At 37.2% G+C, this 20,852-nt stretch overlaps 1 protein-coding gene across 1 annotated transcript in view; it reads right to left on the reverse strand.

Moving 5' to 3' along the window:
• LOC114065093 (inactive N-acetylated-alpha-linked acidic dipeptidase-like protein 2) overlaps positions 1–20,852 on the reverse strand; it is a gene marked incomplete at its 5' end in the record, with an annotated part of 150,627 nt that overhangs the window by 24,009 nt on the left and 105,766 nt on the right. Inside the window, one exon of the mRNA XM_027898698.1 lies at positions 2,395–2,488. Within this exon, the coding sequence (XP_027754499.1) occupies positions 2,395–2,488 (94 nt within the window). The remainder of the gene's footprint in view (positions 1–2,394; positions 2,489–20,852) is intronic.

Consider the following 20,852-nt stretch of genomic DNA (forward strand, 5'->3'; position numbering starts at 1 on the left):
TACTAAGACAATGCCACTTTCAACTGGAAATTTCACACAACATAAAACGTTTTGAAGAATGAAGAAACCCATGAGCCATGTTAAAAAGTACAACTTTCAAGTAACCAGAAAAAAAAGACTATTGTATTAATGTTTTCCAAAGTGAAAATAAACTGCTATTTGACATAAGCTGGAGACAGACAAGACATGAAAGTCATGAGAAAAATCATTAAACAAAACTCTAAAGTGAACAGCTGGGAGAAGATTTATCCTCCCGGCCCTACAACCTAGGAAATAATTTTCCCTCCCCCGAAGTGGTAGAGATAAATGATCTAACTGAAGTTAGAGGAAAAATGTCAGTTTAAATCAACATTTCCTGTTACTCAAAATAAAGAAAAAAGGAAGAACAATAGCAGGCATCTCATGTTCAGTTGAAGGAATACCAGCTGAGCCACACTTTTCATTTGATGATCATTCCCTGCTGTGTTTAGGCTCAACTAAACCAATGTTTATGTGGCTCAACAGAGCTAAAATTACTTGTCTTTTTAGATGCTCACTGATTCCAGACCAATACTTGCCTACTGAATCCTAGGTCTTGACAATGATGGATGGCAAAGATTAAAGAAAAGCTATCATACTTCTATGAGTGTGTATTACAGAAAAGTGGTGCTTTATAGTGTGGGGAGTGAATGAAATGCAGGGTCAGCACCTCAAGTTTGCGAAAAGTCTCTGCTACAGTCTATGTACAGTTTGGGTGTGATTTTCTAGAACTTACATCTTTATTTAACAGGTCAACTTGAGATTTCCATAAACATATAAATAAAAATATTTTTGAAAGGCCTTAGGATACCACAGGCAATCTGTATCAGAGACATAACTGGAGACCAGGAAATAACAACATGGATTTACCCATCTCACAGTGTCCTCCTGTGAGGTCCTAACAAGACAGTGCTTTGGAGCAGACTTTTAAATTTCATGTGGGTTCTCATCAGGGATGTACTTTTCACAATTAAAGTTCAGTGAATTCTGACCAGAAAACCAGCTTCTAAAATAACTCATTTTGTACAAATTCAAGGAATGTGTTAGAGTTTGGCAGCTAAATTATCAAAAGATTTATTCTTCAAGGACCAAGCTTCTTACGTGCTCTCCACAACCAGCATACTTTCAATTAGTCACTTAGGAAAGGGAGCTGGATCTCATTTGAATACACCAGAATATGAGGAATCTGTGAGGGAAAAGGGACTGCATGGAAGGAGGAAGAAAGATGACACTGAAGGAGAAAGTTTATATGGATGAATGAGACTAGACAGTATTAAAAACTAGACTTCCTTTCCCTCTTTAGACGTCAGGACTGGAGCTAAGGCATATTCCTTTCATAATTGATAAGAAGGTGACATATTGCTCTTCTGTAGTCTAGACACTAGCAGAGAATATCTCAGTAACATAATATGGGTTTAGTTCCCTATAACATATTAACATTTTTCTTCTGCCTGTAGAGAGGGGAAAAGAAGAATAACAAAGAGCAGCCCCCATAAGCAAAGAGAATGCACAACTGCCCCCTATAACTGGGTTATCTTAAACAGCTCTAGCCAAGGGCTATTGGCTTGACTGGGTTCTGTTGTCAACACAGGACAAAGAGACTGCAGAATGCCTGTTCTTTAATCAAGAAGGCAACACAGGAATATCTGTAATGGCACCCCAATCCTGATGCAGTGGTCTCATATCAAGGCATTCATCCTATATCTAGCAAACAGTGCCAAACCCTAAGTCTACAAGAATTATCTCTGCATAATTTCCTAGTCACCAGTGACTTCTGTTTACTTTCTGACTAGAAACTTTCTTGTCCATCTCCCTAATCCCAACCCATTATCCCAAACATGCTGATGTCAAATATGGAGCTTGCAGGGAGGGTATCAGGGCTTAGTCAGCTCCAACAATATGTATTAGTAAATTATCTTGCTTTGTCACACCTGAAGAAAGAGAGAAGTTATCATGCTCTGCAACAAGGTGAGTTAGTGCAATAAACAAGCAAGGAAGGTGACTGAAAATTAAGGAACCAAAGGACAGTAGGATTAGAAGCCCTCTCTTGCTTGTATTGAACAAAGCCTTGAAAGGAATTAAAATCAAATTAAGTCACAAAGTTTGTTATTGTTGATTGCTGTGTAATTAGGATATTTTAATCCTAATTATTGCTTAATTGACAAAGTAACATCAGAGGAAATTTAAATATGTTACAGATTTATTTAGCAACCAAACCTGCATTTTATTTAACACTATATAATGGCACTGTTTAACTAGTAAAATCACTGGCTATCATTCAAGTGAAAATTGAAAATCTGTATTAGGGATTAGATGATTCTCCCCTCCCCCCGCCCCCGAATTAATGGAGAACAACATTCTTCTAAACAAAATTACCTTTGAGACTGTTCTGGACTTCTAATGCAATGTCGAGGGCATTAAACGGCAAAACTGGTTCATTGGCAATTTTCAAAGTCACTTGTCCTGTTAGCTGAAAAATACAAAAAAACCAAACAACTGTCAAATTATTTCTACCAGATTTAATAGCCAGCACTTCTTTTGGAATAGCACAGACTTGCATTATATTGGATTTTTAGAGAAAAATTAATAAACCCCCATTAACACATCTTTGTGGAAAGGAACGTGACCAGGACCATTTCCTGTCTAGCACAGCATTACAAAATGTTCAGAGATTACAATTTGTGACCACGCACAAGAATTCTGTGCAATATGCCTTCTGTGGACCCAGGATGTGGCAGAAGTCTCCGAAGGGCCTTAGTTTTCCTTAGTTTTCAAATAAAATGTCTCAATACTCTAAACATAGGAATGGGGTTTATTGTTTTACTTAGTCCTCTGGTTTTAGCTATTGGATTCTGAGAGTTTACACAACTAAAATAAAATAAATGATCACAGGCATTAAGGATCTAGAGATCAAGCCCAGGGTTAAATGCAAGCTGACCTGAAAACCCACTGCCTTTTGAAGTGTTATGTGACAACTCAATGCACACAGATGTACAGCTTCCAAACTAAATGGAACACTACATTGTGTAGTGAGTTACAGTAAGTTACAGAAAGGCATTCCCAAATGAATGAGAGAGAACTCTCAGTCCACTCCAGACTAGATGTCAGCACCTGTCACAAAACTCAATGGCATAAATGCTTCTTTTTCAACAGTTCCACAGATGAGGCCAGGGACTGACTGGCCTGAGAGCTTTTTTCCACTTACAGAAGGTTGGCTCTCCAGCTTGAGGCTTAGACATGCTACAGGGGCTGTGTATAGAAATACATCTTTCTGCTGAACTTTACCTAGCCTGTGATTAAACAGAGGATTTCAGTCTCTAGGCTGCCAAGTCCATCACTGTTCAGGGGAGCTGTAAAAACACACTGACAAGAAGATGCAAGAAACTTTCATTCATCTTCTTCATATCTTGATATTGCAAAAAGGGAAAAAATACCTGTAAGGCTGTGCTCTAAATGGAATGATGGCTGCAGGTGATGGTGAAGGTGTTGATAAAAATGTGGACTGAACAGAATCCTATTGTACAATACTTCCCAAGGTGTTGGGGGAGCAAGAATAATATCTACCCTTCAAAAGCAATATGATAGTTTCTGTGCCAAAAGTAGCATTTTAATTCTACAAAAGAAAGCAGCAGGAAAAGCAACAAGCCTTAGTAATATTAAAAACAATAGTAGAGCAATTGAAAAGGAAAACCATCTCCCAGGAAAGAGGATGAAAGCAGGGCAATATCAGAAATACAAGATTCCTGGAGAAAGATTAATAGAACCCCACAACATTTCTCAGAGAGCATTAAAGAAATGACCTGGCCACAGAGCAGTTTAGGTATGGAGACTGAAGGAACATGCTGTATATCAGACTGCAGCTTCCATGTGAGCAAAGACATCCTGTGAAGCTATTGAGATTTACCTCCAATACAATACTGAAAAAGGCATGAAGTTAAAAAAAAAAAAGCCCTAACATATATACAGAGAGAAAAAACCAGGGAGGAATAATGCTGTGCCAAGCCATTATCAGGAAAAATAAAGAACTAAGAGTGAACTTAAAGATGAAAAATACTGTGTTTGGAGATCTGTGTTAAAATATTACACATTAACCTCTCATGAAAACTTTCTCCAGACTTCCCAACTGCACAGGCCATCAGTGCTTGAAGGCCATTACATTTTCTAACAGTAATTATACATGAAAGTGTCTGGGTTGGAAAGCATTAGAAAACATTGCTCTTCCAGATATCAAGGAGGTATTATGGAAAAGTAAAAGATAAAACTGTGAGGGCAAAGAGAAACCTGTACCAAACTGTATCCAAACCAGGTTCATACAATCCAGCCATGAGAAACTGTAAAAAAAAAATATCTGTTTTAAATGTCCAAATGCCAAACAAAATCCTTCCTTATCCCACACGGAACTCTTCCAAGATGTTGCTGCCCAGAACATTCACACTCAGTCAGTTGCTATGGATAAGCAACTGTGGCTTATGAAATAACATCCTAATAAATGGAAGGTATTCTACATGGAGCCCAAACCCACTGAACCCTAAATAGCACTGTATCACACAAACCACTCAAATTCTTCCTTGGCACCCCATTTCTGCAAAAACTGTCACTAAATGGCAATGCAAATACATATTCACAGGCATATTTTAGGGAGGGACATCAACAGTCATACATTTCTACTGATACTTTACAATCTATTACAGCAGTGTTTAAAAACATAGAAGTATGGAAAAAATGCTTCTTCTCTAAAGCAGTAAAGTGGCACTAGAGAGGACAATACTCTAAGTATCTTCCCTTTCATCATTATCTCCTACAGAGTCTGGCTTCATTTTCATAAGTTCTTGTCTTATTTCTATTTCTTCCAAGCGATTTTAGTTTGCTTTTAACCATATAAGACCAAAGCTGTTCTCTCTTTCCTATTCAAATAATGTTATACCATCAAAATCTTACTACTGACTGAAGTCCTTCTGGAGATGTTACAGTATCTGTCTGCAACACTGCAGACATCTGTGAGTTGGCAAACAGGTAACAGTGGTGTTTATTAAATCACGAACTTTGTAGGCTAATCTGGAGGAAATCAATCACCTCAAGGAAAGCTCAGGGCATTGATTTGAACAGAGTAAGTAATAATGCTGCAGAAGCATATATCAAACCCACATAAAGCAGCAAGACAGAAAAGGCTACTGATTTCTTATTTATAGTCTTATTTTTGGATATACAATTCCCATGAGTGCAACACTGAATATACATGGAAAATAAAGACAAGCTTCTGTTCCCTTTTCCCAGGTGAAAAATGGATCAGACTGACTATTGAATTATTAAATGCAAGAATAACTTAGCCAAGAGTAAAGACGACAATTTTCTCCTAAAGTGAAATGCTAAAGCAGCACAATTGATTCTATTCCCATACTGAAGTGGTTAAAACACTAATGACAACTTCTCAAATAGCATTTATACATAATAATACACATACAACACACACGATAATTGATGTAACATTTGCACAGTTATAAAGTCTAAGGAAAGATTTTAGAGTTTAAATGCTAATTCACTCCATAATGATTTCCTTACACATTTTTAACACTTCCACTATACTTGGCTGGGGAAAAGGTGTTCTTCAGTAAACAAAAATGTATTTGGTGAACTTCCAATTACTAAAAAGATAAATATTCAAATAATACATAACAATAACTGTAGAGTTATACAGTATTCCTTCCTTGTGAGGGTGGTGAGGCACTGGCACAGGTTGCCCAGGGAAGCTGTGGCTGTCCCATCCCTGGAAGTGTCCAAGGCCAGGTTGGATGGGGCTTGGAGCAGCCTGGTCCAGTGGAAGGTGTCCCTGTTCCAGCCCATGGCAGGGGAGTTGGAACAAGGTGATCTTTAAGGTCCCTTCCAATCTTTCTCGGATTCTGTGCATACTGCAAAATAAATCTGAATATTTTGAATAGGTTTATACTAAAGTAACATTTTTTTAAGGTCTTTTACCTTATAGCATAAACATCTTTGCAGGAAGGAAATAACTACCCTCCCTGCCTTTATCTCTCTGGCACCATGCAGATCCAAAGAGATAAAAAACCTCAAGAACTTCAAAAAATGCTAAAGATGATTCAGTATCACATGACACCTCATAAATGAAGTTGTAGGTTCTTCTCTCTTCCAAAGTTTTACACCTACTCATTTAGTAGCTATGGATTCTTGCAATTCTACCCAACTTATGAACATGATTTCACTATAAAAGCCATCTCTCAGGACATCAGGTGGATCTGCACCACTCTCTAAAGGACTGTGGCAAAAAAATAATACCTGTTTTAAACACACACAATATTTTCCTCTATGTAAATTATATATATATATATATATATATATGTCCTTTATTTTTTTAGTTGCATTGCAATGAAAATAAGGAAACTAAATAAAGTGGAGTGGGGGGGGGGGGAGGGTTCATCACAGATTTTAATTTTTTTTATATTTTCACACCTGTTTTTTCTGTGAGTTAAGCTCAGTTTTCAAGGCAACTTGCTTACTCAAATATCCAAGCTGGATATTAACAACGTAAAGCACATCTACTCACATAATTTTTTTTTTTTTTTTTTTAACATGAACAGCATAAATCCAGGATAGAAAAAATGTGAAAAGCTGCACACAGTCTCCTTTACACAGATTCAGTTTGGCTTTTGGGGCATGCTTTTATGGAAACTGCCTTGCAGGGACATGTCTTAAATGTTATCTGGTTTTACTGAAAAGGCAGGCATGGCAGCCCATCCTCCATTCTGTCATAGGAAGAGAAACGTGTAAGATGAATAAAATGAAAAACATATTTAGTGGATATGAAGATATGAAAATATTATGAGTGAGTGAGATCAATCTGCTAGAATAAACATCAGCATTCAGTGTGCAGGCAGTTTCTTTAACACAGAAGTTCACATGCTAGTCTTGGGTTTTCTGGGTGTTTTTTGTCTAGTGAAATTTGAAACTGTTCCGTATCGCGCCTGCACTGTGCAAACCTCAGTGGGTGTAAGTGCTGAGCCTTTAGGACATTTTTAGTTACATTAAGAGCGTTAAAATCTAAACAGACATCTCAGATCTCTTCTTATGCCAAGTTACAAACAACATAACTTTAAAAAAATCAGGTAAACTGCCATGTTTATCCCTCTGTGAACACAGCACTTTGGTAGTGTCATACTTCAATTTTACCTGTTGGAAGGAATTAGACACAGCTACTTGAAACCTGAGTTGTGCAGCGACAACTCCTTTATATTTCAAGCCCCAAACCTCTGCAACATACTTTTTCTTCCCTCTTTCTTCTTTATTCCTTCTTTATAATTTTCAGGGGGTTATGTAAATTTATTCCACACATATCAGAAACACTTCTGAGATCTGTGCACTTTTACAGAAAACCAGCACACACATGGCAGCTAATCTACCAAACCCATGACAAACCATGTTAGAAAGCAGATAATGCAACAAAGTAGTGCAGCAGGCCTGTGCAGATTCCCAAACACACTCAACAGCCCTCTGAACTGCCTACCACAGATTCAAACAATCCTTGTGACTGAGCAGCGTGGGATGCCGAGCAGCTCATCTGAACTCTGAGCCTCAACTTCCTTTGATATCAGCATCATTCTTTTCAAGTCATGTTTGCACTCACACCTGGCACCTCTCCCTTTACACTTCATCCCTGGGGTTCATGGCGAGATTCTGTCCTGTTTAGGGTGATCAATAACAGCGTGTTGAAAATAACACTTTTTTTCCCCTCCTCTTTTTCCTTGTAAAGGTGAATGAAAAGGTTTAACTTTCCTGGCTGGCTGTTGCACTGTCAGTCTCAGGTGTTCATCTTTTGCATCAAGGGTCTCTCTTTCCACATGTACTGATGAGCAGAGTGACCTGCTGAGATCTTCTGGCATTAAACTAATGATAAACAACGGCTCCAGTTCCCACACCCATGTAAAATAAGGAATTAAACCCCTCCATATATTAACATCGCCTCTTAGAACCACAACATTAGCAATCTCAAATGTTAAAATAATCAGCCTTCCCTAGCTTCTCCACCCTGCAAAATTAAAGAAATATTTTTATTAATATAGGCAAATATAAAGGATTTGCTTTCTGCTGATACCTCCCCCATCCACCCGACCTCCTTCATGTTATCAGATTGTTTCAATTATGCATGAGAAACTGAGTCTATTTGAATGAAATCTGTGATTCCCTGGCAATAACAATTTCAGAACCTACTGGTAATATGTGAATGGCAGCACTTGGGAGACTCATGATAAATTAATGAGCATTTTTAATAGTGGGATCTCAGTTCACTGTAGAAAAATTTCCTGCAGAATCGATCTACACAGCAGTTGTTCTTGAGTTCATGAGCCTCCAAAAAAGTTAACTGATTCATACAAGAAAAGTCAGAGGCAAGAAAATGAGAAAACAGCCCGTTCTTTGACTCTCTGATTTTCTGAAAACCACATTCCCTTGTTTAGACAAAGAAAGAGAAGTCTGGCCACAAACATGTCTGTTTTGCACTAAAGCTGTCAACCTTTAAAATTAAGAAATTCTTAAATATTTAGTAATACCATATATTTTGTTTGTTTGTTTAGGGTTTTTTTCTTACTGAAATTTACCTTGGCACCAGGGCATGTATTTACATTACAGGTCAAATGATATTTTGAGGTATCAGACATTCAGCTGAACACACTGCATTTTAGGTGTCAGTAGAGGGCTCTCTGAGAAAGGAATATGGTGAGTCTATGCTACAGTAGGTGAACAACAGCACAGTAATTATAAAAAATAGATGTTCCTGACCATGGAAAGTGTGAGGTCTTGCAGATATTAAATACTTGATTTCAACACCACCCTCTATAATTTAATACTGTTTATTTTACTCTTAGCACAGAAAATACTGTTTAGGAAATAAACGTGATTGTGAATAAAACATGGATTCTCCCTCTCTGTAGGTATCCTGTGCACAGCAAATAGCATTTAAGTATTTGATGATCTTTACATCATTACAGCACTAGGCATCCCCAAAATTACACATTAAGATATGCCAGAATTATGGCAGCTCGGGATGACACTGCAATACAGATCTCTATTTACACTACGTTTTCTACATGGCTCACGATGAGGTTCTGAAGCACTGAGAAATTAGGGTCAAAGTTATGCTCTAAAGTGATTAATTTCCTTAAAATCTAATTTGTTGGACAATTTAGTAATATAAGGCACTTAGAGCAATGAAAATACATTTTGTATAGATTTCACTCACAACTGGGAGGGATCATTCATCCCACTACTTTCATTTTCTTGCACAAAAAAGAAATCCATACTTCTGCTTTGTTTTCTGTGTGCATGTAGAAACTGCTACTTCTCAGATCATACTCATAAAAAGTATATGGAGATATGTATTTTGTGTATATCTAAATGCATTTATGTGAATCTCCTAACAGATAGTATATCACAGCGTTATTCTTGGGGCTGCCCTGTGCGGGGCCATGAGCTGGACTTCAATGATCCTGTGGGTCCCTTCCAACTCAGGATTTTATATGATTTTATGATCCTGTCAAAATATATATATTTTAAATTGCACTAATTTATAGTGAGCGCTGATACCCCATACCCTGGGTTATAACTCCTTGGGGTAATACAGAATTTCTTCCCACTCCTACCTTCCATCCAGATCACCAGTGAAAGGGACATGGGGACACCAAGGGATCATCACACTGCTCCTCACACAGTCACAGCCTGGCCCATTTCAGCAGTTCTCCAGCTCGTTACCCCAGGGGCAGAGAACAGGGATGATTAACTCACTTCCAAGAAAAAAGCTTTACTGAGTTAGGTTTAGCACTGTGGAGATGAACTTGTGCTCAACCCAGTTTGTTTGGAACTGAGGCAGAGCCACTTTACGTCTGCACAGAAGACGTGGGGTTAAGGCTTACACAGCAAGCCAGGAAGTCAACTGTAGAGTACAGAACTGTGAGTAGCAATAACCTTGAGAGGACTTTCTAATTACGTAATTCATACTTCTGTATGTCACATTCTAGTGCTATCCAGGTGCAAAGAAAGAGTGGGATTAAGTTCTAGAAGGGCCACTAGATTAAAACCTCTCGTAAAAAAGGAGTTAGGCAGGCTTTTCTCCAGCGTGGATGATTACAAGCATGCAGAAGGATGCAACAGAATGCTCTTCTGCACTTCCTGAGCTCTGGGTGAGGAGGTCACACCATGAAAACACAAATCTTTACATCACTACAAACTCTCATGCTGGATTTCTTAAAGAGAATTAAAAAAAATTTTTTTCTAGTGTTAATTCTTTTTATACCTCCAACTTTAAAGCCAGGTTGCTCTGGTTACCAGCTGCAGTCCTGGAGAGTGATGAATGCAGAAAAGTTTGCTTTAAAGCAGAATGATTTGCATACAGCATTCCCATAAACCAAGATACTATCACTGCAGAGAAAATGACCTCTTAAATGCTTTCATTCTCTGACCCTCTTCAGGTACAGATGAGGAGAGGGAAGCAGTGCTAGATCCTTTTTTAAAGCAGCAATGCTAGCTGCCTGAAGCTGGCTACAGGCAGTCCTGAGGAAACAGATTGAGCTATTGTTCTGGTAGAAAGAGATGTAGATAATGAAATATGAAGCAAAATTTATCTCCAATATCAGAGTCAGAGATCTCTAATGACAATGCTCATGTACAGAATTTGCATCTTGGACAGGTCTTTACTACCTTAAACCAAAACTGCATAGCTTACTCTTTTTTTATTTGCATGGTCGTTTTTTTTTTGGTTGGTTTTTTTTTTGGTGTTTGTTTGTTTGTTTGTTTTTTCTTTTTTTTTTTTGGTTTAAGCCATAAAGGAAAATTTCAAGTAAAGAAAGTGAAAGTCCTCTCAGAATAAAAGACAGGATGTACTTTTGCAGACTCCTCTGGAATGATTAACAGCCTGGGCACCATGCTCTTCCATGCTACTAAAGGCCTTCATCGTGTTTGCTCCCAGTTAATTAACATCATTACCTTTCCCTGACTTATGTATGTGTTTAGGAGACAATCAGGGTGTTCGCACAACCAGCCCCCCTTGCTCACAGGATAATCAAAGCACAAGATGATTGGACTCGGGAAGATAATTGATAATTTTGTTAACAGTTGCCAGACAGTTGGCTGGGCCCTGCCGGTCTCGGAGCCTTCCCAGGCAGACAGTAATGACTCGCAGATAAAATAAGCAGCAGACCAAGCCTGCATTTAATCACCCAGGTTCACAAGCACTCCACAGAAACAGAGCAGCCTAGAAAACAGTATGTTGCCTCACAGTCCTAATTAAACAGAGCATCCTCTCATATGCTTCAAGATACATGCATCATGCATGAACCAAGAATCTTCCCAAAGTAGGAGCAATCCCAGGATCATACATTCAAGGACATCCAAGTACTTGCTAAGTTTCTATTTGACCTGTAGAGCCAGTTCTTCTGCTGAGTCTACAGGACTCGGCCTGAAACTTGTGGCATTATTAAAAACTAGATAATAGTCATCAGAGGAGTTCAGTAATAAAGAAATCTGCAATAGGAAGCTTCAACCACAGCTTTCCGTTTAGACCTTGATATCATCTTTTTAATCACTCTCCTTTTACAGAAATGGATTTGATTTAATTGAACTCAAAAAAAAAAAAAAGTCTCTAATCATACTTCATCAGCATGCAATTATTATTCAAGGGAAACCATATGTACTATTAGGCACTCTTAATTAAAATAATGCATATAATCTGCTTCAGTACCGAACAGTCATTCTCCTTGATGTTCATTATTATTTTTCTTCTATTATTGTGACAATACATTTTTTTTTTCAAATTTTTCCTCATTTATCTCCATTCCATTTATACACTTCTTCAACATTAATGATCATGATATCAGGACACTGAGATGCATTAATACACCACCATCCTTAAATCTTACATTGCATGACCTTCAAAATGAGTCAGACCTGGCTATGGAGATTGTGAGATGAGGAAATGCTATTAGAGGAGCCTCAAATTATCTCCTGTTTTGCCTGAATTTTATTTGCAATTATGTCTTCTAAGTGGCCATAGTGAAAGAAGAATGTATGCTAGGCAGCAGTCAGTCCTTAGAGAAACAGGATTTAGGGAGAACCAGGGACAATGGATGCAATAAATCGAATTTAGGAGTTGAAGAACCTGAAGAATCCCTCCATGAGGGGTTGAGGCAATAGTTCCTCAAGGAACTTGTCGAACTTGTACAGTCAATTCAGCACAGACTCAACAGAGTAAGCATCATGAACAGATTCATGACATTGCATATTAAAGTCTCCCTATCCTCTCAGACTCAGAAAAGCTGATATTTAATGATTATAGAGAGAAAACATTGCTCTTTTCTCTCTTGCCACCCCTTGATGCAAAGGTACGGCAATTTTTTCCACTTAGGTCACCCTAATCAGTCAGGACTGGAGCACTGGCAGTTCATTAAACACGACAGACCAGCCCTGAGGGAGAGACACCAGCGAGCCACGGGGCTGAGGATCCAAGGGGAGCTGAAAATACATCATTCTGTAGTATAGAGCTTATAGAAAACACCCATAAACATTAAAAGACAGATTCTACCTCAAGGGAGAATAATATGGATAATACACTTGGGCTATCCCCAGATACCAGTAGAGGCTGCAGTAGCACAATGAGGCTCAATTTCCTTGTTAGGCAATTACTTTAATTAGGGTTAGAGTCTGCCCTTGGGTATATTTGCATAGTATTTACCAAGCCAGAAAGGTATTTAACCTTCTTACTAGTACTGGAATTCAAAGGTGGAATTTCTGTGAATTTTTTCACACTATTTTTCGTATCAGAACATTCAAGCTTCAATGTAACTAGAATAAGAAGTAATCAGTTGACTTACAATAATAATTTGAAATTTAAACCTCAAAAGGAGATCTCAAATAGTATAACTTCACAAATGAAGGTGGGCTAAGGTTGGTTGTTTTATTTTAAAAAGAAAACATTAATTAAAGATGAATGTGTTTGGGCCTGAGCAAGCTCCCCTCAGGCTTGGGGAAAATGCCAAGTCTGACAAACTCTTTGAGTCTTAGGGAATCCCAGGTCAGTTTAATGGACCTACTGAAGTATTTTATAATTAACTGCCCTGCTCCTGAGGCTACCATTTTACCTGAAAAAGAATACCCTCACCCTTGTAACTTGTCCCTGAAAAAAAATTAATAAAAACCTCAATAAACAATCTTTCTCATCACAAAATATTTATAGAAACAGTGAAAGAAAACTCAGATGAATGCTCTGTGCTACAGAATGGCCCTAGATATTCATAAGGAACCCTAGCAATAAAACTCAAAGTATCTGAAGGTAAAATTGAGATTTATTACCACATCTGGGTCTGTAATCATACATCTGTTACTAAAATCACCAAATTATGATAGCCATTTCATTCCATTGCACCCTATCTTTATGTGGGTTCTGTATTAAAATGATAAAGGCAGCATGATGTGATGGCAACAGCAAATATCAAATAGAGAAGCACATTTTAAAAGCATATAATCTTACAATACTGCAGCAAATGTTACCACTTGTTCAAATGACAGCAATTACTGCTAAGAAAAAAACCTAAAAATCAGTATTTACCTACAGAACTGCACTAGGATTGCTCCAGGTACTACCTGTTCTGAGTATCTTTATATTTAGAATCAGCAATAGTGTCCTAGCACCAAAAAGAAATTACATGTCTCAGAAAACAATTCAAAAGACATCTAATCTAAAGGGTATTTCACTTATCTTAAGCTCACTCAGAATCAAAGGAGTGGGGGTATGGCATATAATAGAGTCATGGAACAGTCTGGGTTGGAAGATCATCTCATTCCAATGACCCTGCCACGGGCAGGGACACTTTCCTTGCTCAAAGACCCATCCAACCAGGCCTTGGACACTTCCAGGGATGGAGCAGCCAAAGCTTCTCTGGGCAACCCCTTCCAGTGCCTCACCACCCTCACAGTAAGAATGTCTTCCTAACATCCAGCCTAAAACTACCCTCTTTCACTTTAAAGCCATTGAAGCAAAAAAAAAAAAAAAAAAAAAAAATTAAGGGCACCATATTTTTGTTCCCTTCTGGTCTTGCTATTGAACCCTTTTGCTTTGGGTTTAGCCAAATGTCTGTTTGTCTCCAGTTTTAGATTATCTGTCTGGAACAATTAACTGAGTTAATTGTACATGATCTCATATACATTCATTGTAAGAGATCTCAATATGGGCAAATAGACAAGGAGACAAGTTGTGTCCAAGTACTCCAAACATAAGGACAAGGGTGAAGATCTGATGACTGTAGTGGAAGAATAAGATAAAAGGGAAGTTGATGAAGGGACTGGAGAGTGGAGGGGATAGGGTTTGAAAAATATATAGGATTTGGAAAGAAAAACAAGTTGGAATTTTCTGCACAACAAGAAGAGACTGGGAAACATCTGAAAGAGGAGATGGAGAGATTAAAAGGATAGCTGAGGAAGATCATATCAGAGAAGAAGTCTTCAAATGCCCTTCAGCACACTGTAATCAGTGTGTACCCAGCATAATTTACCCATACAATATAAAATGCTACATAAATTGTCCCCCAAACTGAAAAAGTGCTGCAGAATATGGCATTGACCCACAGTCAACAAATTAGTGGGAGTGCTGATTGCATCTGAAGTGATCTCTGCAAGCACGTGTGTAAGTGCACTTCAACACACAGATCAGAGAAAAACTCATCTCAAAATTCTTCCATGTGTTAAAACTGAAGACAGTATCAGATAGAACTGATTTTCAGACCTAAAACTAAACTAAGGCTTGCCAGACTCTGAGAATTCCCCCTTCTCCCACCCAGTTAGAAAGGTAATGTGTATGGGCATGTGATGTACTCTGAATAGCTTTAAACCCAATGTAAATAATCTTCAAAAGAGCTTTGATATTGGAGTGAAATTTCTAGAACATTTTGCACTATGTCTACATAGTACATCAAAAACACAAACCACATTTTAAAGTTTTTCACTTGTGCTTTCAGAAAAACTAAAAAGCCCTCCAGAAACTCTTCTGATCCCTTGGGTACAGGATAAAGTTGTAACAGCTTCTGAACCCTAACGAACAATATTTTCATCCAAGCCTCATACAATAATATGAGGCATTTCTTGGAGTGAGAAGCTGATCAGAATGCATATTTAATACTGGATTTAAAAAAAAAACAAACAATAAAAAATAATTTGAAAAATATACTGGTTTCACTCACAAATTTTAGGAAAAGACAGATTTTTGAATTCACTCATTAGCCAAAATCAGTAGGTAATAAGTAACAAACTCTAAGTTTCTTAACACCATTCAAACTCTATTTCACATTATTAATACTGACCTCTCAAAATATTTGGAACAGGAAAGCTGGAAATAACAATAAATCTTGAGGTTTCTGGCCACTGCTAATTGGGTTCTGCTGAGGGGTCACAGTCAACAGGGCTGTTCCCAAGAGAGCCTGCAGGCATTGCCCTGTCTGTCCATTCCCAAAAGCTTAAATTTTCCATTCTGAGAATGGCAGACTCTAGACACAGTATTAGATCACACCACTACATTATGCTGATTTGTTAATATTTATTTTACCTCCAGTCCTCCAGCATTCCTCTGTACGAACCCCCCACATCCCTGAGACAGAGGTTAAACCTGAGGACAGATAGTTAATTGCCTTTTCTGCTTACTCTGCTCAAGTAACAACTGACACTTGCAAAAGAAGGGATGAAGGGGTGACTAGTACCATCTAAGCTGAGGGTTTTATTTGTGCAGAATATTACATTAAAGGAAGCCCAGTAGCTATTAGTGATTATTAATCTTCATTTACAATAATAGCCATATTTAACAAAAAAAAGAATAGGCTATGCTGCAAGTCATGAAAAAGCCTTTTTAATTGTCAGTCCTGCTAGTCTAAAAAAGCCTGGACCCTATTCATTCTGTTATCATTCTGTAGCTTATAATTAAAGTGCTAATGTATATCAGAATTCTTTGATCTCAAAATAAAGGACCTTTTACCAAAGAAATTAAGAACATTAAGAAATTAAAAGAAACAACCAAAAGTAAAGTAATGTAATTAAGGAAAAACTATTTCTGTTGAGTAAGACAAGGAAAAAACTTTGTGAGAAGTAGTCATTGTGGAACAGTTCAAATAAAGTAGCACAAGACTTTTCTCTTAGGTAGTTAAATACAACCTAGGAAGAAAGGAATTAAGTGTATTGTACCAGCAGGAATGGACTAAATGACCTCAAATCTTAATCTAAGGAGCAGAGGTAATTCATACGTCGTGAAATCTAACTTCAATTAGCATGAGTTACCACAATGATTCACAGTACCTCATCCATGGTATTTTATTTTCATTCTGATTTCGTATTTGAGGGAAAAAATAGTCAGCAGCATGTCACAAAGTCTGTCTAAATTAATGCAAATAAAAAACCCTATGTGTAGTCATCTGCACTATGTACCAGCATTACTTTAAACACTGAAGGTCAGCAGAACTCTTAACAATCTTGTCTCTTGTGTCTTACTGATTAAAGACAGGATAACCAAGGATAAAAAAAGCCAGAATTAATTTAGGCTTTAACTCTGCTAAAAAGAATCCTCTTGTATGACTGGAGGTGTGTTTTTCCACCCCAGGTTAGATGACAGGTACTAAAAAAAGCTGGTAACTAAAAGGGATAAAGTCAGCAAACCAGCAAGATCCTAAACTGCTTATCTGCCAGTACCACCAGTCCCTCTGAAAATAGAACCTGAGCTTCGGAGTAACACATCAAAAGCAACTCAAAGACATGAGTGGACACCAGGCAACCTTGGCTTTTAGCTCTGATATTGTCAACCCTTCCCTCTCTATCTGCTCCTCAGGAAAAGTGAACTTATTTAAATTACAAGAGTTAAAAAAAAATAAAAATAGTCAGTAAAGCCTAATTATAGACCATTGCTATCAATCTGCATTTGTTTTCCATGAGCTTTGGATTCGGCAGTTCAATAAATTTTCTAAACAATATAAACATGATACTGTTGCTGTTTAGCAGGGTAAAGGATGTGTTTTGCATTTTTCTCTTCATTAATTTCTTTAAATTAAAACTGCTAAGCCAGGCAAGAAAAGCAACACAACTCGGTCTCACTGGACTAAACCAGCCAAACTCAAAGTGAGAAAGAGCTTCTTTCTCAACATTAAAAATGTTTCTATTAGAACCACATGACTCAAGATCATCTTAAGTATTGCCTACATGACCTCCAAAAGCAAGATTTTGAGTTTCGCTGCCTTTTGAGACACTGTGAAAGGTAAAATTATTGGAACAGACAGTAAATTTAAAGTTATTAGGTTTTCATTTGCAAAGTAACCCTTTAATAATTTTATGATCTACCTAGTCACATTAGAATGGAGGTTTGAAAGTCCACTACAACTATGGAAATTATGGTAAAAGTAGTCCAAGAAACACAGTTATGCATCACAAGATGCTGCAGACTTTGACAATATATTTCCCAATGTTTTGTTCTGTTATGCAGAAAATCCAGGCAAATCATACACTCCAAAATAAGAAATTTGGGCATGTAGACTGTGATTAGCTTAAGTTCAAGCAGTTCTGTAAAGCTCAGGCAGAGACTGAGGAGAATAAATGGTCACTATTTTTTTTTTCTAGTTAAGAAACATCTCTGTGAACTAACAAGGATTCAAGTCAGGCTAGAAAAAATACTTTCTTCTGTCAGTATTAAATTTTGATTAGCTTCTCTCCAAAAAAGTTGAATTGCTTCATGTGTTCAAATAAAAAGTTGGTAGAAAGAGTTAGCTTAACAACAAAGATGTGTTTTCTATAGTTTCTATGAAAATCTAGGGAACTGTCCAAGCTGGGAATAGAAATTTTAATAAAAGTACTGTCTTAACTCTCCCAACCTTTGGAAATTCACTGTTTTCTCTGCCTTCTCATGAAAACGATAAGTGTCAACCTGTAAATCAAATGACTGTATTTCTTTCTGCCTTCTTTCTCATTTTTCATGACTGCTTCCATATTTCTCCTATGAGTGACACACAAGACCTATGCTCTGATGGAGAAAAAGCTGAGCTCTAAAGTAGAGAGCTCCTCAGGTTAATACCCTGCCTACTGCTTTGAACAGAAATGCATGAAGTCCATGAAAAAGACTGTGGACAGACATATGACAAATAAAATAAATAAATAAAAACAATAATAAAAAAATGTGCAAAAGTAAACTCACACCTTAAGCTGTTAACAGAGAAATTAAATTAAAATAATCTTTCACATTAGAGCTATTCTGGAGGAGGGTTCTCAATGTTTATGTCCCTTATGAATTGCTATTTAAAAATTAAGGTAAGACTATTAACTGAATTGCTGCTACGTATTTGAGAGTCTGAAACATAACTTGCAAGTAATGTACTGAAGAGAAACACATGATTTTTGCTATGCATTATCTAATTTAATCCTCTGTTTAGGAGTAATTTACACAACTTTAAAAGACTGTGTTATATAATATAAAAGTAGGAAAAAAAAAGGGGAATGAGAATATGGAAAATCCTTGTTAGCAGCTTCTTGATTACAAAAATGTTCTGCTTATAAAGCATCCTTACAAAATGAAGGAGCCCAACTTAGAGACTGTCCTAGAGTATTTATAGTCAGTAAGAGACGCTGTAGGTAAGCAAACAAAACACACAGACAGTACAACCAGGTTGTAATATCTGAAGCGCCAAGTAGATTCCTGAAAGTTGAATTTGGAAACTCAGTCTCTCAGCCTCATGTAATAAGCACACAGATTTCAGCCTAATTCATGTGTAATAATGAATTGCCTTTTCTAGTTTTGTTTAGGCTGTGTAACCAGCAAATGATCACTGCCAAGGATTGTAGACTAATACTTTATAGCAGTGTTAATTTGGTCAATTATTTCCTTGCCTTCAAAAAGTTCTAGAGCTCTAAGATGTTTCACTAAAATCCCCTATTTTTAAGTACAGTAAAAGGCATGATGATATGAACGGCTTAAAGTGAGAAACTAGAAAGTGATGACAAGGGTGTAATTTAAGGCAAAGAGGTAGTTTTTGTTGTTCCTACAGTATTCTCACAAGACCAACTCTATTTGTATGATCTACATCAGTGAAGCAATTCAAGCTGAAAGGTACAAAACTTTGAGGCTTTTAATTAAAGGAAACATATTTCAGCAGCATATGTCACAACTTTTCTAAGCGATATGCACTGATTGGATGCAAGTTTTTTATTTCATATATTCTCATAATTATCTCTAGTTAAATCTAAGTCTTATTATTAACTGAAAGAAAGCACAGGCAGCAAAGGGCATCATCCCACTTCTGATAGTGACACAGTGAAAATTACAGAATATGGTAAAAGACACTACAGGCCTTTAAAAAAATGTTTCTTGACAGTATCTGAAAAAGGGCAAAAAACCCAAACTTATCCAAGCATATGCCTACTAGGTTTATCAAATAGTTTCTTACTGTGTAGGAGAATTATCTCTAATCCAGAACCAGGCAACTGGATAAAATATCTCTACAAAAGCAAGACAACTGATAAAACAATGTAGTGAAAGAACACGACATTCTTGCTATCATTTCTGCTTCTTTTTGTCCTCTCCAAATGCCAGAACAGAGTGAAAGTATATAGCCTGAACTATAAGCAGGGAAAAAAAATAAAAATTAAATGCACTGATCAAAACCACAGATTTCCTTTTTCTCTGCTCCTCGCCAAGATTCTCGCTTCCTTGCTTTGGTTTCTGATCCAATTTTGAATATATTGGGAAACACTTCTATGCACTGTAATATTTTCTAAAGGCTTGCTATTTAAAAAACTTTGTATGCATTTGCAAGTATTGATCTCTTCTGCTTTTAAATGTCCACGAGGAAAACTCATCAGCAATTTACTGTGCATGGAAATGGAAGATGAAAAGTAGATCATTAGCACCAACATATCACCTCTTCCTGGACAGGCTGAATGCATAAGATATTAAATGGGACACAGATTTATAGCTCTTTTTTTTCTGGAACTAGAGCTCAACTCTTAAAAATGTTCCTGTGTGGCTACTGCCTTCTGTTATATAATTGCAGCACAACTGTCCAAAGCTTGTCAGAATTTGGGTGCTCCTGCCAAAAGAAAGTTCCTGTAACAACCTCCTTTCTTCAGCAAGCAAGAATGTAATTTCTCTTGTCAGTGTATGAGTGCTGAGTAAGTCAAAAGTCAAGGCCTTCCAACTCACAGGACCCGTCTCTGCCAGCGATACACTTATGGGGGCTGAAGTGCATCAGCCAAGCACCTTTTAACAAGTCCTTCACTCAACTGCACTGTGGTCTGGAAAAAATGGTGGCTGTAGAGCCCAGCAGAAGGCACCAAGAGGAGAAAAAAATACACGTTCCAGGTATGGGTAGAGTTTTGTTTAAAAGAAAAAAAAAAAAAAGAAAAAAAAGCTGAATCTCTTCTTTGTCAACTAATCAATGAGAGATTGATGATTTAATAACTCTAACAGTATGATGAGATAAAAGCACTTGCTATGGATTCAGACATTAACTGTGCTGAAGTATCTAAGATTTATTTTTGTTTACTTTTGTCTTACTAAGAAAAACAAATGGCTCTAGAATATCCTTGTCCTTCTTCAGCAAACACCAATTAATTAAAAAATGTGCCAGATAACAAGAAACAAGATTTGAAACTGAAATATTTCCTTTAAAATGCTTCTTATCTGTTAACTACATTCTGTAATTTGGAAAGAAAAAAGCTCTCTGAGGTACACTGTAATCAAATAGTTTATAGAGAGCTACTGTCATATTTGGTGATGCAGCACACACAAAACTGGTCTACACTACAAAAATGGATATTAGGAC

This window comes from Empidonax traillii, unplaced genomic scaffold (genome assembly GCF_003031625.1).
Source record: "Empidonax traillii isolate 1590-97213 ecotype Southwest subspecies unplaced genomic scaffold, ASM303162v1 scaffold617:size382775, whole genome shotgun sequence".
NCBI classification, from domain to species: Eukaryota; Metazoa; Chordata; class Aves; order Passeriformes; family Tyrannidae; genus Empidonax; species Empidonax traillii.